The sequence below is a fragment of the Ambystoma mexicanum genome, chromosome 4p (genome assembly GCF_040938575.1).
Source record: "Ambystoma mexicanum isolate Mex_15411 chromosome 4p, UKY_AmexF1_1, whole genome shotgun sequence".
In the NCBI taxonomy this organism is placed as follows: domain Eukaryota; kingdom Metazoa; phylum Chordata; class Amphibia; order Caudata; family Ambystomatidae; genus Ambystoma; species Ambystoma mexicanum.
In genome coordinates this window covers 278,170,341-278,188,765 of record NC_090927.1, presented here as the reverse complement: position 1 = coordinate 278,188,765, position 18,425 = coordinate 278,170,341, and the positions used below count along the sequence as shown (strand labels likewise).

The window sequence follows — 18,425 nt, the reverse complement described above, 5'->3', positions numbered from 1 at the left end:
TTGGTGCTCGCTCATATTGTTGGAACTGTTTAAGCCACACGAAAGTGTTGACATGTGTTATGCAAGAGGAAAGGGAACAGATTTGAGCATGGAGGACATTGACACACTTATGCAAACAGTTGCCGAAACACGCACCCAAACTGAAGAAATACAGTACAGAACGGGTTAAAAGAACCGCCCACAAGATGTTTATGCCATGGCCACAGGGTGGGTCCTTATCTAAAGCCGCTTGCAACACAAGACGACATATTTGCATGCCACGTACACGGGCAAAAAGTTAGACAAACGCCTAGCTATTTTAGAGCTTTGGAAAATGTATGAACAGGGAAAGGAAGAGGAGCCGCCAATAGATTGGATACTTAATATATGCTCAGAGGGGGGTGAGACGCCTATTGCACCACCCAACCCATCCGAAACAAAGGATGAAGAAAGTAAAGACGAGGAATTATACTTGCTGAGAGAACTTAAACCAGCCACGGGGTATGGCAACCCTTCGTATGAGTCACCTACACCAACTAGTGATGAAAATCAAGGGAAAAATATTACCTCCACAGTCCCAAGGGACAAGTAGAGACGCGATGACGAAAGAAGGGATCAAGCACAGACAAGCGCTTCTCTCGACAAAGAGAGAGAAGGGAAGAGATTGAAGGGAAACGAAGATAGAACTGATGAGATAGCATTCGCAAAAAAAATGGATTGGAGGACAAATTTTATTGAAAATTGATTTTAAACGGCATTGATAATGTAAAACAAAAGGAAAGGATAGAGGATGTACAGAGAAAGGGAAAAGAGAAGGAGTTGAGAGACAAAAAAATAAGAAAGAAAGACAGACAAAGGCGAGAACAGCTATATCGTGAAGAGCAAGAAAGACAGCTCGATCGCAAACAAAGAGCAGCAAATTATCATGACAGACAGGAAAAGCAAATGTCAGAAGAAGAACAAAAAATACGAGAGAAAAGAATAAAGAGAAGAAGAGATGAGGAAATTCAAAGGGCAGATGAACGTAGAAATGAAAAGAAAATGGAAGAACAAAGAGTAAGAGAAGAGGTGAGGAAGCGCAGAGAATTAGATGATGACATAGAAAGTAAGCAGAGACAGAGGGCACGTGATCTTTAATATCTGGGGAGAGATGTTAGAAATCTCGCTCCAGTAGTAGATTGGGAAGACATAGAAGAATGTTTTCCTGCGTACCAATCAGCACCAGGCACGTCTAGGGCGAATATGGAAGATGACTTCGACACTAGAAGCATCGGAGAAACGATTGATAAAATGTATGATGAAATAGGGCTGGAACAAATACCCTGAGGGGAGGGGGAAGACGAGCGCCTAGAGAGCACCCAGCTCTACGACACTGAGGATGTCACCCGAAGTAGTGGAAATAGGGAACTATCCCTGGATATATTAGAAATCAGTAGAAACAATGAAGATACAAGAAGTTGTACGAATTGGGGGCAGACAATGTCTGACTCGGAAAGGGAGGACTCCCAAGAGAGAAAGTAATAAGATGGTTAGACACTAGTAAGTATATACCAATGGCATCAGAATCAGGGACACAGTTAGATCAGCATGAAGAAGTATCACACGGTCTGAGAGGTGTGTCTTCACCGCCCTACGTGGACAAACTTAGGTCCCTACAGACAGGCGATGATGAGGGTATACTACCCCTGCCATAGATAGAAGAACCATAAGGGAAGAGAGAGAGAGAGCTATACATTCCAGTTTCCGTTGCTCGAGAAAGGGGGGGTAAGACCACAATATATTCCATGGCCACACATGGATTGAGAAAAACAAGTTTACAATGCTGACATCGGGAGCCGGAAAGTGGATACATGAGTTAGAAAAAATGACAGGAGGGAACACATTAGCTATAGGGGATATCAAAGGTCTCCTAATTGCCATACTTGGTGAGAGAGCAGACGATGTGTGGGCACGAGCAGGCTACCCTGGTGTAACCACAATTAATACCGTGCATGACGGAGCTCCATTTAACAATTGTAGAGCCGCAGTATGGAAAGTGCTTCGAGTGCTATACCCAGAAACTTCAGATATGGGAGCTATAATGACACAGAAAATTAAGGAGTCTGAGGATCCGTTAATTTATATACAGAATTTTCAAGACGCATGGGTGCTCGAGACTCATGAATCTTGGACGAAACCTATACCTGTGTTCTACCATATATTGTGCCAAGGGTTGCCAGAGCCGGTGCAGAAACAGCTCAAGAAATTGGTGGGAATTGAGGCCAAGCCTTGGGCGGAAATACAGCTGACCATCGCACACTATTGCAGATTGCTGCAAGAAAAGAATCGCAAAAAGGAAGCTGCACATAAGGGGGAGGAAGCGAAATTGGTGCAGAAGAAATGGTCAAAATATCCTCTTAAGGGAGCCCTGATAACTAGCGCAGCTGAATCAAGCATGCAACAGGTGAATAATCCACAGCAGAATAATCAGGGCAATACAGGGTTTTAGGGGAAGAGGATGGCAGAGCAATCAGGGAAGTTTCCAAAATAATCCAGGAGGTTTTCAAAATATGCCAAATGGTACTCAACATATTTCAAACGGGCAAATGATCCGACCACTGCCAGTATGTTGGCTGTGTGGAATGACAGGGCACTTAGCTCGCACATGCAGAAACTAAGACATGATGCAGAATGGCCAAGGAACAGGAGCAGGCATGGCGAATCCACCTGCAGTTTTACAGCAGGGTAGTGCACAGAATCGCACGCTGCAACACCAAGCACCAGGAGCACAACAAGGCGTGCAAACTCAGAGCATGGGGAATTTTCCACAAGGACAATCCCAACAGGAACCGGTGCAACTATCACAGACGATGAGCACAGGGCAGACTACGAACCCTGGAATGGGAAGTAACAATGTTAATGGGGGAAATCCACCAGCACACAGTGGGCCAAATTTGTATATGGACTAGGACAGCTCACTGGGACCCCTGATGTGTTCTATCCTATCAGTGACACCAGACCCTCACAGGGAACCTGGGGTGGATGTCGTTATAGGGGATAAAGAATATTCCTTCCTAGTTGACACGGGTGCAACACGCTCGTGCATACGTGAAGGCAAGTTTTCCTTGTCCGACAAGGCCATAAATACTCAGAGTTTTACAGGAGCTACAAGTCGTGTTCCCTTCACAAATGCACTTCCAGTCTCCCACAGGAGAATGTGAAATGAGTGTGCCTTTACTATATTCGCGTCAGACCCCAGTAAACATTTTGGGTCGAGATTTAATGACAAAGTTAAACATGACAATCTCGTTCACGGAGGAGGGTATAATATGTTCAGCTCCAGGAATGCACTATTCAAATGTATGCGAAATGATCAGAGCATACGCAGGATACACAGCTATGAGGGCTATACAATTAGAGCCAGAAATATTTGCATATGGTATGCGTGTGCTTATGGCAGGATTGCCAGGCCTTGCAGACAGAATCATGAGAACCCCTAATGAATTCCTATTCAGGCCAAGAATACCGATGCATGAGGAAAAGGGACAAGTATTTCCCTTGATGATACACACAGCTGCAATACGAGGGAGGATGGTCTTGATTGACGGTTATGATGACGAGGGCCGACAATGGTGCGCAGTAATTGCCATTGAAGAAGCATATCGATTGACTGACATCACTAATGACGGTCTGTTTGAAGAACAAGCAGATATGGGAGAGACACTGGTGGAAGTGGGTCTCACCTTTTGGGTAAAAATTATCAAAAGAGAAGTACCTCAGAGAATGATGTTGGCACAAAACCATCCTGAATATTTTGATGACGACATGGCCCAAGTGCGTGTTTCCATATGGACCACAGGACCATATAACGTAGGCCTTTTGAAGGGGGTTGGAGAAGTGAAGATTAAATTGAAACCAGGAGCAATACTACCAAAAGCCCGACAAAATCCCATGTCCAGAGAGGCAGATGAGGGGATTTTTAAGACAATTTCTGCAATTATAGAACAGGGCATTTTAGTGACGTCAGAGTCGTCATGCAATACCGCAGTTTATCTGATCAAAAAATCAAAGGGAGGGTCTTGGAGGCTGATTCAAGATCTAAGGCCAATCAATTATATTGTTGAGGCCGAGTTCCCTCTAGTCCCAAACCCGTCTACAATTCTATATAATATACACGTTAAAGTAAAATATTTCACGGTGATTGACTAGAAAAATGCATTTTTCTCAATCCCGTTGCACTGTGACTCACAAGATCTGACGTCATTCTCATTCAGACAGATACGTCTGAAAAGCACTAGACTACCCCAGGGGTATTATGAGTCTCCATCTTGTGGGATGTATTGACCCACTCTGCTATACTATGCGGCCTCACTCTCCTATCTATGGCGCGAGAAACAGCAAAATGGCGGCAAAACCCTTGTGCTCGCCAAAACCTCCAAAACCGCATTTCAACACACACAAAGATGGCTGCACTACCTGCCACCCATGGTGCATGTGTGGTGGAACAGAGCACACGATGCAGAAAAAGTGCCAGTGGGCTCCATAACAAGTAGACATAGAGTGCAGAGGGAACAGCAGCGCTTTGCAAGTGAAACTCCAAAATTTGCCTGTAAATGACAATTACTTTGCTGCTGAAACTTCAAAATGCCTGTACATAACACTTTTCAAACACTCAAAATCTTGCTTGGCGCTAAAATTCAGTTAATCTAATGAAGCACAGTGAATTTACAAGGTCCTGAAATGTTAAGAGCAAAACATTTTCTCAGCAAAACTGGATTGCCTGTGAATGACAATTCCTGTCAAAAATCTATGTGCAGCCACACTGGGCTACCTGTGAGTGACAGCCCCTGTCAAATGGGCTCTCCTGATTAAACTGTAAAGTTGTCTAAAACTAAAGATCGGCCTGATTAGCAAATATAAAAGGACTTTTGCTGAAAGGAACACGGATCTCAGTTGTTTTGATCCCACAGGTTTAAATCTAAGAATGTAATGTATCTATGTCATCTGATACAACAAGTTTGTTTTAGGCTGACTGGGCCTGCAAGAGGTTGAAAAACAGGTTTCCACCCAATTGGAGGGCCTTCCTCTCAGCAGATGCTCTATGTCACATGATAATTGTGGGGTAGGCCAGACACTTGTCTGCAGCCAAGGACTGAACAATGGCTGATTCTCCAGGCCAGGAAATGGATGTGTGAAAAGGTCATAAACTAGGCTTGCAGAAGGAAATCCCAAAGGTGGGGGCTGCTCCTTGAAGGAAATCCCAAAGGTGGGGGCTGCTCCTTGACTCCAGAGACAGACAAAAGGATGACCATTTGCTGCTAAGAATATGTAATGAACATTTTTCTAGAGCATTATAACTCGCTATCCGAAGTGGTGAAAAATCTAAAAAGGGCAGATTTGTTAGTCTAATTTTGGGCCCTACATTTCAAAACGTGGTGGAACTGTGTAGCATATTCTGAACAGGAATGGCAATATATGTGGTTTTATGTGAACTGTATTCATGCTAGAATTGTTAAACTTTGCACACACATTCCTATAGTAAATACGCATATTTGTGGAAATTTGGAGAAAGTTTGGAAAATGCTTTCATGGCGAAATGGAAAAAATTCTGCAGAAAGGCGAAACAAGGTCTCACAGCTCTGGAATTTTGATGAACAGATACTCCATAAAATATGTAATCCTTGTATGTGATTTTCATAGTTGTGATTTGTGCGCCCTGAGGCCCGCGGGCATGCTGGCACGTTACAAAAATTTAAATAAATAAATAAATAGAGGTTACAAATGTATTTAGGACAAAAGTTTGATTTTGATACTAGTGACTAAGGGAGGTTTCTAAGGATTGTAAAAATCAAACCCTAAACTTGACATCATCTGGCTTTGATCCAATCACTCGGATGCAAGGTGGAGATGAGGCTCTGATCCAATCCCAGTTCACAGGGGCAAGTTTAGTTAAGCAGGCCCATACACCCATTTTTGTGATGTCATTTGAAAGAATAAATAGAGACAGCTGGCAACAAATAGACACACTCTCTCTTCTGATTCCAGCGAATCACTTTGTTCCAGCATTCAACAGCCGGGCTTCCGCATCCTTCCAGACCCAGATGCCAATGACCAGGCCAAGCAGTAGCTCAACCATTTTCAGCTAGGCCTCATCCTTAACTAATCCTTACAACTCAGTGAAGTGTTTGTGGTGTAGGGAAGCATCCTGAAACTATCTGGCTTGCTACCATAATGCTTGCCTGATGAACTCACAATCCCGCTGATCTGAAATATCCAGAAACAAGAAGTGTAGTTCCGATGACCGGCCTAGCCGATCCTAGCTGATGTGCTGTCCTTCCTTGATAGACCCGATCCATTGACCAGAATCTTGACAGGCCTAAAATCGTAACTCCCAGTGGATTGTGAGTCTTAAAAGGACGCTAGAGAGCATTGTATTCCTTGCTTTATCTTGTTCCACCCCAATTTCTGAACTATCCATACTTTCATAACCAGTAACAGTGTCAAAATGTTAGTGCTATCTTATTCTGTCTAATTGCTAAAGCGTCATTTTCATAGTCATCTTTATTTGTGTAACTCTCATCCAAAAATCCCACTTCGAGTGTTTGGACTGGTTCCGCCGGGGAAGGCGCTGGGGATATGTTACTGAAGTCATGAATCAGTCTCAGAGCTTCGTCCCAACCTGGTTGTCTAGCCTGCATGCTCTAGTCTTGAGTAAAAGCATGACCCATATTTTCTGATTTTAAACTGAATTTCTTGTCCAAATTCATGTCTTTATTTTTGAAAAACACCTCTCACTAAAACCTCTATAACTCCCTCAGTTTTAAATATAGAAACAAAATTTCATCCCACTGATACCTAACATCCTTAGCTACATTCACAACCCACAAATCGCATAGTAAAAGTTTGCCACAAATTTACATTTTGCTACAGTTTTACACGTGTGAATTGTCTTTAAATTATTTTCCACTTTGCTTGGAGATTTCAAATGTTTTCATTTGATTAAATAATTGCTTTTGCTTGCTCGCATCTGTTCAAACAAGCTCCCGTAGAATTTTATAACAATTTAAGCATTTTTGACCACATTTAGTGTTTTTGCTCAGCCAGTTTCAAAGCCATCCTGACAGTTGAAAAGTCAAATCTGTTTTTCTTTTGTGTTTAAGGGGGGAAGGTGGGAGTGATATTCTGTTTGGTCTGTATTATTTCTGAGTACCTGCTCTCTCCTCAAATCTATTTAAATTACCTATTGGTGGGTTGAGGGGTGTAACAGGGGGAACCTCTAACCATAGCGCTATCTGTTCCAAACCAACCCAAAAGTATCCTTTTCTGTATGGCATTCTTTTTGTGTTCATTACCTGATTCCCAGTGTATTAAAGATGTTATTCAGTGTTCTGTCACCCATTGGTGATTGTTGTTACCTATTAAAATACATTGTGATTTAAATTCGAAACAAATAAAAAAATATTTACCGTTCCAAAATAGCCTGATTCCAGGTTCAGTGTGACCGGGGGGGGGGTATTTTGAGAAGGGTGTGATATAAATGGTATATCATTCAGAATACTGAACTTATAGACAAAAATAAATAAGGGTTTCATTTGCACCCTTCATGCTGGGCAAGACTTGGGTGTGTGCCTGATTGAAATTCCTTACAATCTATTTTTAACAGAGTCCTGCAGATTGACTTGTGCACTATTGCACTAAAAAGTGTCATCCTGCAATACGTGGATGACATCTTAATTTGCAGCACCACAGAAGAGCAATACAGGTACGATTCTGTTCAGCTATTGACTATACTGGCTGAGAAAGGTTATAAGGTTGACAAGGAACAGTTACAATATTGCCAACAAGAAGTTCTGTACATAGGCCAGCTGATCTCACAAGAAGGAAAGAGAGTGACCCCGGAAAGGGCTGAAGCCATGCTGAACACGGCTAAGCCACACACGATAAAACAGATGGCAAGCTTTCTAGGCCTATGCAACTACGTTAGGGCATGGGTCTTCGACTATAGCTCTTACACCAAGGCTTTACTTCTGGCTCGAAAGAAGGCCCAAGTGACGAAAGAAAAGATTGAATGGTCTGAGACCATGGAGAAAGGATTTGCTGAACTCAAAAGAGCTATTTGCACAGCACCAGTTCTAGGGATCCCCAATTTTGCAGATGAATTTTACCTGTTTTCACACACGAATGGCAGCGCTATGAGAACCACATTGGTGTACAAGCCCCTGGCACACTACAGTGGAAATTTGGACCCAATAATGAAAGGTCATTTCCTGTGCGAACAAAGTTTAGCTGCCGCAGCGTTCGCCATAGAGAAGGCTACAACCATTGTGATGGGATGCTCCATGACGCTGTACGTCGAGCACTCACTATTTGCCATTCTAGAGAAACCAAAGGGCACATTGACATCTGAGAGAGCTTCTGCTTATGAAGTGATCATATCAAATCCATTGATTAAGTTAGTCTGATGCAAGATAGTGAACACAGATATGTTCATAGCTGAGCCAGTCACTGAAGGAGAGCCAATACATGACTGTGCGAACTATGAAGAATTCTATGATGAAATCTCCAGGGTGAAAGCAAATGCCTTGGCAGGAGGAGAGATCATCTTCATTGACGGGTCTTCGAGGATCGATCAAATTGACGGACAAAGATATGCTGGCGTTGCTGTGGTGAAGCATACAGCGAATGGAGAATTTCGAGTGCTTATTAGTGCACGAATACCATCTCATTATTCAGCACAGGTTGCAGAATTATTGGCGTTGATACGCCAATATCAACGCCATTGAGAATCACGCAGACCAGGAAGTAACTGTGTATAGTGACTCCGCCTATGTGACAGCAACAGTGCATGCAGGCTTAGTGCGTTGGAAAAGGAGGGGCTACATCCAAGCGGATAGCACGCCAGTGCAGCACGCAGCCTTATTGGACAGACTCATTAAGGCACTACAGCTATCAGTGGGCATAGCAGTTGTGAAATGTGCCGCCCACATGAAGAGGACAGATTTTATCTCACACGGAAATCAAGCAGCAGACACGGACACCAAGCGTATGACATCCAAAAGTGAAACGATCATGGAAGTGGAAGTTATCCATGCCAACGAGCGATTGATGGTCACACGAACCGCACCTGAAAGTTACAGTAATTTGGGGCAAACACAGCTAATGGAACTCCAAGGGGAGGCACCACAGGAAGAGAAAAATATCGAGGGTGTTCTTTAAAACCCTCTGACAGCTTTTGGCAACAAGACAGCACTGGTATACCAGTAATGCCTGTAGCCCTATTAAAGATAGCGCTGGAGCAGTTACATTATCCAGCACATATGACAAGAGAGAATCTAGCAGCAACTCTCACTGAAGACTGGTTCATGCCAAATTTAGCTGAGCAGGTTGCATCATTCTTTATAGTGAACGGTATAATCTGTGAGCAATTCACAGCTGGGCACACATTAAAAGTAATAAGAGGAGTCATCCCAAGGCCAAATGGGCCTTTTCAGCACTTGCATGTCGATTACGTCGATATGATTCAAGTACGTAACGGGTACAGATACTTTATTGTTGTGGTGTGTCCATTATCTAGATGGATTGAGGCAGGTCCACGTACACACCCAGACTCTACCTGTGCAGCCACATTTTTTGTGAGAGAGGTGTTCCCCAGTTGGGGGGTGTGTGAAGTCATGAGATCAGATAACGGAGCTCATTTTGTATACGAGACATTTGAACAATTTAGCTTGCTGCTTGGTATAAAGCACAAGTTCTCATCAGCTATCATCAACAAGGTAATGGAATCTGTGAGAAGTTCAACGGGTTGTTAAAGGAAAGGATAGCCAAGTTGAAGCTGACTCTAAGAAAGGGATGGTTGCACTGCCTACCTTTGGCACTATATGCACTTCGGAACCAACCCGGTTCTGACCATCATCTTACGCCACATAAGATAGCCACAGGAAGAAGAATGAGAACTCCCTTGACACCCCGAGATAGAGCTAGATGTGATGCCCAGTCAACAGGAGAAGTTTTAGGGTCTGAGATGCAAAACTATCTGAACTGCATGACATCTTGCCTTACTGTAATTTCAGACCAGCTGCGGCGACGACGAAAGGGGTGCAGGGCAGCACGGAACACAGAAGGAGATACTACTACAGACACAGCTCAAGGACTTTGTGTACCATCCGTTTTCCCTGGAGACACCGTTCTTGTGAGGAATCATACAAGGAAAAAGTGGGAGGAGCCAAGATTTAACGGTCCCTTCATGGTGGAGGACTGTACCCCATCCGCAGTGAAAATACAAGGCAGGAGAGCTTGGATTTGTGTCGGCGATATCAAACCCTACATCAGAGAAGGCCCCCTGCCTGCACCCCAACGAGAAGAATCGACGAGCTATGGGTAAGAACCACAGCACATGCAGACGAGATCCATGACAAGGAAGCAGGACGCATGACCAGCCCAACAAAGACAAAGAACGTTTTGCAAATTGTGGCTTAAAATTGGACACTTCCTCTAAGCTAAATAGGGGGATAAGGACATAAAAATGGACACTCTCTGCATCCTAGTTGCCGGGTGAAGAAGAAAACTGCACGCATAAGCCACAACACAGTCTGTTGACTTTGAACTTTGGACTGAGGCAAACTTGAGCCTTGATGAAAAAAGAATATGCCAAATTTTGACCCAGCACACTTACATTGGAAGAAAACACAGTATCCCGACTCATTCCACACAGAGACCCTATTCAGAATCACGTATGGTGTCCCGCAGTAGCGACATCACCAAGGAGGTGGTCACCTATTTTGATCTAGTGCTAAGATCATACCCGTCATTGTTAGGGAGGCTCACCAATGTCAATGACTTTCTTCAAGATCCTGAAAACGAAAAGACAATAAGAAGACTGCTTACTGTCATTGCCGAACAATTTCTCTTACTTCCTGAGTACAGTGAGAAAGAACCAAATGTCCCAAACACAGATGGAAATAAATGAGCTTATCAGCACATTGTTCTTTCGCATAATCGAAGATTGTCCTACTCTTGTCGGAAGAACAACAGACACACTCACATTTCTTCGAGACCCAGCAAATACAGAACATTTAAGCCAACTTTTAAATAAAATCATGATCCTAGACGCACTCCACGTGACCGGACAGTGCAGACAGTGTTTACATCAAGGAGAGAACATATAATCATGAACCTCAGCAAGACAGGACGAATGTCCCTGTCACCAGAGGACATCAGATTGGCTCTCAACGTCCTCTTTCGCCTAGTCAATGACTTTTCAGAGCTAGTGGGGAGACTGATCAATGTTGACGTCCTCAAATTCATCAGCGATCCAGCTTATGTGGCACAGATGGGAATGCTCTTGCATGGAATTGTGCTCCAAGTAGAACTCTCTAACCATCAGCAGAACTAACTGAGGAGATTCTAAAAGCCTTCCGCCGAGGGACAGATCGAGGAAGCAGTGTAAAGGTCTTCACTTATTGCATTTGTTGTTATTTTGTCCTTATTTCTTCATACTGATCAGCATATAATATGTCCTCAGGACTGAAGCATATCCAAAGAGTGGACTGGGAGCTTACTTACTTTGAACATGCACAGTAAAAGGACTTACTGAAGTGTTAATTAATTTTATTTTTTCCATAGTCTAGCAGAGGAACTGTATCCTGAAATAAGAGACAATACATCACCTGCAAGAAGGGGGACACTCGTGGAACACTTGAGACCCTTAACCACAGAGTCCTAAAGACAATATTGTGTAAAGGAATACAATAAAACATTGACATTTGGTGAATGATCGAGAAGGGGATCCACAGCAGCAATCTGCTCCTCCAGCAGGAGGAGAGACAACCACGCTTCTCTGGAAGTAAATGCTGCCGCCTCATATACAGGGGCATAATGTATTTGTGTATCATATTCATCATTCTTTTACTGTCATTAACAATCAGAACTGCATTTTTTTATAGGTGCACAAAGCATTCCATTTCCAGTGCACCCACCTAATGATGCACGCATGAAACCCACAAAAGCACCCAGACCTTACATAGTAATTCCAGTCCCTAGAAGATCTGACGGAGGAATGAATGAACTTTAAACAGATGTGATTAATAATGACACACACACACTTGTGGTAACAAACAAACAGAAAAGCCGGAGACAGGGTCAGCAAAGAATGAATGAAGAAAGGTTACTGACAACCACACGCACGCAAACACGGAATGCACATGAAACAGGCCTAGTGTCAATGACTGCAGAACCACAAACCAAAACAGTAGAGAAGAAGAAACTTCCTGCCAAAAGAAACTCCACAGCAGATGTTGTGAAAAAACAAGGAGAGATAGGAAGAAAGCCAACAGAAGCAGTCATATCAGAAACCCTTCAGAAATCAAGAGCCAACTCAGAGGAGCTCTCTGCGCAAACACAACTGATAGTAGACTCATTATGGCCATTCATAGCCAAAGCAAGAAAAACACAAGAGGAACTGAAGAATAAAACTGCAGAGACTGTATTGCCAAACATATATGTTTCAACACAGAAGACAAGTACCAGTTCCACAGTACAACCATATATTAGACCAATGCAAGAATGGATACGAACATTTCTAGCCCGACAGAAAAGGATGTATGAAGAGAAGGAAAAAGCTGCCAGACTCTTATCCACTCAAATGGCGCAGATGAGGAAGCCTGCACTATGGCCCGGGATACCTGAAGATCCTCCAGCAAGAAAGAGCCATACAGATGCATTTAGGGATGTAGTTATAGCAAACTACAGGAGAACACTAAGAATCAAAAGAAGCATGCGTGGAGATGACAATGAACTAAACGACTACCTCGACAGCACAGCACATTTGGAAAACAACATTTGGTACCAGCATATGAAAGAAGTTGGAAGACGAAATTCAGAAGGGGAATGCTTTGTTTGTGCACTCCTACCATACAGCATGGGGAAATCTAAGATCTTCGTAGCTGTAGAAATAGATATCCAGACATCACATTGTCTGTCACACGTAGCAATGTGCAAGACCAGAGGCCAGTTCATGGGTAGTGATGCCTCATTAATTTGGGCAACTGAAACAGCCTATGCCGATGCAGATGATTATGTTCAAGACATAAAGACAAGAAACAGAGCTCATACCAGGAATCATGTGATCAGGTACGAGAAGCCTGCAGTTAAGGGAGCAGGAATAAGATGGGAAGTGAAGCTGAGACTAAGGGCCTCATTACACGGAAGGCGGTGATCCAGGGTGCTATTAGCACCCTGGACCATGCCGGTAAATTACCGGCACCGCCTTGGCGGTAAGGGGATTTACCGCCCCATTCCAAGGTCGGTGGGGCGGTAAATCCCCCTTCCGCCATTGCCCTTCCCCATTCCCATTTCTGCCCCATAGGGCTCTATGGGAATGGGGAAGGCGCTAATTACGGCACCGCAATTTTGCGGTGCCGTAATTAGCTCCGAGGTCCCTTAGCGGGTTGGTTTTTAACGCCTGCAAAAAGCAGGCGTTAAAGCACCAACCCGCTAAGGGACCTCGTAGTACGGCGGTAAGGGTTAACGGTCACCGTTGCCATTAACGGTGACCGTTAACTCTTGCCGCCGTCCGTGTAATGAGGCCCTAAATGTCCAAGGAAAAACTCCAGAGGAAGCTCCAAAGTGGAAGAATAGAGCCCAAAGGCAGATTTGGGGGACAGTGCTTTCACCAGATGGGTGGGAAAAATGAGTGGTGATTTGCAGAGCCTGGGTGAGCACTGGACTCTACAAAGGAACTCTTGACATCCTGCAGAATGGCTGCCAGCCATTGTGGCTGAAACTTGCAAAGCTATTGACATGGGTCAAAGACAGAGGAGGATCCTTGCAGATAGTGCCACTACAAAGCCCAAAATTCTGCTTCAGGAATAATGGTACTAGAAAGATTGGAGAAAATAAAACTGTGGATGAGTTTTTGACGCTCCAGGAATGGTGCATGGAACTGCAGTAATTATGGCTCATCATTGGGCATGCAAATCCAAGGCATACATCAGACTGCCAAGAGACTGGGGAGGTATATGCACAATACTGAATGTGCACATTCCAGCATTAGTGATACAGAACAGTGACCTGAATATTGACAGTTTCCCAAGAGCAGATGCTCACCTGAGGAAGAACCGATCTGTGGAACTGATAACTCGGATGAAGAGAGAGAATTACTTCTCTACTAAATCGGAAGAAGCATTTCATGCAATCCCATATGAACACAGGCTGTTCAGCCTCACCTCATCAGTGTTCACAACGATTTTTATGCCAAGAATCCAAGTCGGAGTAAATACTAAATGGTTGCATATAACCAGATGGGAGTTACTGCAGACCATCAAAACAACCATAAAAGGATTCAATGCGATTAAGGAAGAGTTAAGAGCCATCCGACTGATGACTCTTCAGAACAGATAAGTCCTTGACATGATCACTGCCATGGATGGAGGAGTTTGTGCAAAAATTGGAGAATCATGTTGCACATTTACACCATCTCACGATGAGGAAAATGGAACCTTAACTGAAGCCATAGGGATGCTAACAAACCTGCAGAACCAGATGATCAATGAAACAGATGAAGTTGATGATTATAGCTGGTTTGGATCACTGTTTTCATGGGTTCCACAATGGATGGCAGATGCATTCAAGTTCTTGGAAGCCCTGCTAGTGATGATATTGCTAGGATTTTGTGTTATCAAGATAATAATCTCGTAATGCCAGAAGAATGCGAAGAAAGCCATAGGGATGAAGATCATGATTGATGTCAAGCCAGGATGGAAGCCCAAAGACCTGACTGATGAAGAAATAAGAGACTTTGTGAAGGCCAGTATTTACGCACCAGAAGGAACAAAGTTTCCCTATCCCAGGAAGCACTGAAATTATGTGGGAAGATGGGTTTACTGCAGCCCAAATGGACAATGCCAACTAATGACATGGAATAAAGACGAACATGTAAGGACAGCCGCAAGCCTGAAAGGAGTAATAAAAATATGGACTCCAAAGAGACACTTCTTCAAACCATCATGTACAGACCCCGAAGATGAAGAAGGAATGAACCCAGGCGATGGAGTGAAGATAAATACAAAGGAATCTAGTAAGTTAAATCGAAAGACGGAGGTGAAAGTGGTTGATGAATCGCCCAGAGGGGGGAGTGTAGAGGAGTTCTCAAATAAAGCCTGCACTCCAGTCGCCCATTTTGAAGTACCAGGAGCCTTCACACCAAAATATGACGTATGATGAGCAGATAAATCAGCAGAGAGTCACAGTAGGGCTCTGCCCAGTACCTATTAAGAGAGCAACACCTATTGAAATACCGATACCAAGAAAACCATGGACAGTAAGGTATCCATTAAGGAAACCTTACCAGCAAATGAGACGAAATGAAGTACAGTCCCGGAAGAAACCAAAAAGGTCTTAATGCAAGACGAATGGTGATGTCACAAGGACCCGGACTGATGTACAAATAGAAGAAATGACAACCCGAGAATGACACTCAGACGAAACGCCATGAATAAGGATATCATGAACCTAAAAGGGGAGAACGATGTTGAAATACAAAGAAGCTTAAATTGTAAACAGGATGAAGATATTCAACCAGCTAACACTGGTACAACTGCAAGAAAGCTAAGAAAACAATGCGGCTTGCAATGCTAAGTAGAAGAATAGTGCGGCAAGCGCCATTATACATAATATACCTCAAAACGAAGCACAGTATTATAAGTGTTATTCCACTTTGCAAATGAAGCAGAATCAAAAGGCTGAATGTGCAGAGATTCATATTCTAGCAAAACGAGAAGAGACGGTTGAATCGAAACTCGGCAGATGCAACTCGTGCCAGGAGAGCCAAGGTCATACCAATAGAAGGAACAAAGAGTAGCTACATATAATTGAAACTTAAGAAAAGAATATCCTGTCTCTGAAACGTCAATATAAGGAGGCGTAGGCAGGTGGCAAGCTGAATAAGAATCAAATGCACAAATTGAAAGAACCTAGAGCCGAGCGCAGAGAAGCACGGGTTCACACCTAGGCCAGGAAGAGATATTAGATCTTTCCCAGACAGAAGATGCAGTTTTGAGGCCAACCACAGTAAAATAATTGACACATAGTTGCTGAAGTGTTAATTGATTGTAACCATAATTGGAGAAAGGCGGGATAACTATGGGGCACCCTGCACCTGGCTGGCCATTCTGCGTGCTGCTAAGCAAAGTGGAAATGTATGCATGGGGTTAGTGCCAACCCAATCACAATGGACCAAATAATCTAGGGTCCTATAGTTAGGAGAACCAATGGGACGTTGTACTTTTAGTGACGTCTACAGTAGTCATCTTTGAAGGAAGGGCTTAGACGCCCACCTGACAGTATTTACCTAATCCCCTCACTCAGTTACCATATAAGATATAGTACCTATATTACAGTTACCTTTTCCTAGCCAATAGATTTGCATATTAACTTTTGAGTATTATACATCAATTATGACGAGTTTTCAGTATAAATGCTATGATTTTTATGAAGTTCATTGGAGTTGAAGCAAGAAGGACGATCGCATCACTACTGACTTCCATGACTCCCTGTTTTTTGTACTTGTCATTAAACAGACTCCCTTTGCCAAACCATTGAGTTGTCCTTATTGATTGGTGTTGGAGTAATAGATCTGCACCCCCATCCATCTCAAGGGTGCAGCTATCTCGTCTTAAAGTACTTCGGAGCAAACCATGGCTCCATGGGCCGGCCGGGGGTCTCAGGAGTACAAGATTACCCACCAACACCCCTGACATCAGTATGAAGCAAAGACCTAAGAGAAATCCGGAGAAGCTGGACACATAGCAAGTCTCTAGCACTTACGCCATCTCCTGACCCCTCTCAGCACCCATCCACATGCCTGACCTTCGTGGGTTGCTTCTACTGGAGCCTAGCCAGCCCTGCTAATCCTTATCTTGGGCAAATGTGCACACGTATTCTAATCCTGGTCCCTGATCTCCAACACTCTGGACTTCGGTCCACTAAGGGCGTTCTCACTACCAGCGCTTTGCGACTATAATAATGGTAAAAGGTGCTAGATGGCATAAATCATAGCTATCGGCACCATGAACATGTGCTTCACAGTGGCAGTGCATGGCATATATTTTAAAAGTGTTTCAAGGTGTCAATCAGGGTCACAGACCAAGGGGCAGAAAAGAAGCCTGAGAAGGGCCAACAAGGGATGGGATTTCCCCCAACAGTTGTTGAACTTTACGAGAAGCCTGATCAAGGCCAGAGAAGGGAGATATTCCCAAATCTTCAAGGTCAGAAGATTCTAGAACTGTCTTTTGGGCCGGGAGAGACCCAACTTTCATTTTAGTTTAAACTTAGATGTGAGGGACAGAGTTAGGATTCGGACATTGAACATTGGGACTTTTGCTTTGAACACTCTGGCATTAGCTATTTCAGTTCAGGCAGGGAAACCCGTCCTAGAGTAGGGGTAAAATAGGGGTTTCCTTTCCATTCTACACTTGAATAAAAGTTTCTAATAATCCGTGTCAGAGTCTTACTTCTGCACCCTTACAGCCTTTAAAATCAGGTGTGTGGCACACTTTATCTCCGCCCACAAATGGTAGTAGATCACACGCTCAAATGTCATGACCTCGCTGTGATGCTGCACCTTTCAAGATTGTTGCGAATCACCAGTGAAGTACATCACCGTATTGTAATGCCTACACATTATTTTATTTGTCCCATGTTCACCTGCTCATGAAGAGAAACCATGCTCTGCTCCAGTGCTTTCCTATTCACAGAGATAGCGCCATCATTCCATGGAGATCTCAGGCACTCTATGATCTCTATGTCCTTCGTAGATCCTCATATCTACGAAATATTGTTAATCAAATTGACAAGAGCACTGATGAGAGTATATCACACCCTTTTCTTATTTATGATCAACATGTTTTAGAAGTATTTTTGATGTGTTGTATAACTTGTCTAAATAATTCTTTATACCACCCAGGAACGTATGTTTGCCAGTTTTATCTTGGCTCAGTGGTACATGAAGACAAGAAAGATATACAAGTTGTGCTACTGCCCGCTGAAATAATACGATCCCCAATTCAGCAAAGTGTTAGGAGCAAAAATGGGTCCCTCTTATTGGAATGCTGCATCCAAGATGATGGCGAAAGTTATACCGTCGATTGGTCATATGCCAGTGAAAAGAAACCAGCAGTACAAGGTTAGTCAAATATGTTTTAACGTTCAATATGACCTTGTTGCATTCTTGTCTATTTTTCATTGAGCATTTTTACTGCATAATTGTGTTTGGAATCCCTGGCAACCCTTTGAGTATTGACGCGTCTACGCCCATGATCACTTGCTTATCCTCGCATGTAGAGAAAGTAAATACTTTGAGCCCAGCTGACATTGATGCATTGCACTGCTTAGATCTTCTTCTCTGTATGTTTTCATCAGACAGTCTACTCAAGTGAATTACTATAATGCTGTATGCACGCAATCGCATTATA

At 43.4% G+C, this 18,425-nt stretch overlaps 1 protein-coding gene across 1 annotated transcript in view; it reads left to right on the top strand.

The window, feature by feature from the left end:
- The window catches only part of LOC138452822 (adhesion G-protein coupled receptor F3-like), a 496,652-nt gene that overhangs the window by 251,068 nt on the left and 227,159 nt on the right, over positions 1-18,425 (top strand). Inside the window, exons 7-9 of the mRNA XM_069605163.1 lie at positions 3,474-3,792; positions 14,662-14,764; positions 17,918-18,136. Of these exons, the coding sequence (XP_069461264.1) occupies positions 3,474-3,792; positions 14,662-14,764; positions 17,918-18,136 (641 nt within the window). The remainder of the gene's footprint in view (positions 1-3,473; positions 3,793-14,661; positions 14,765-17,917; positions 18,137-18,425) is intronic.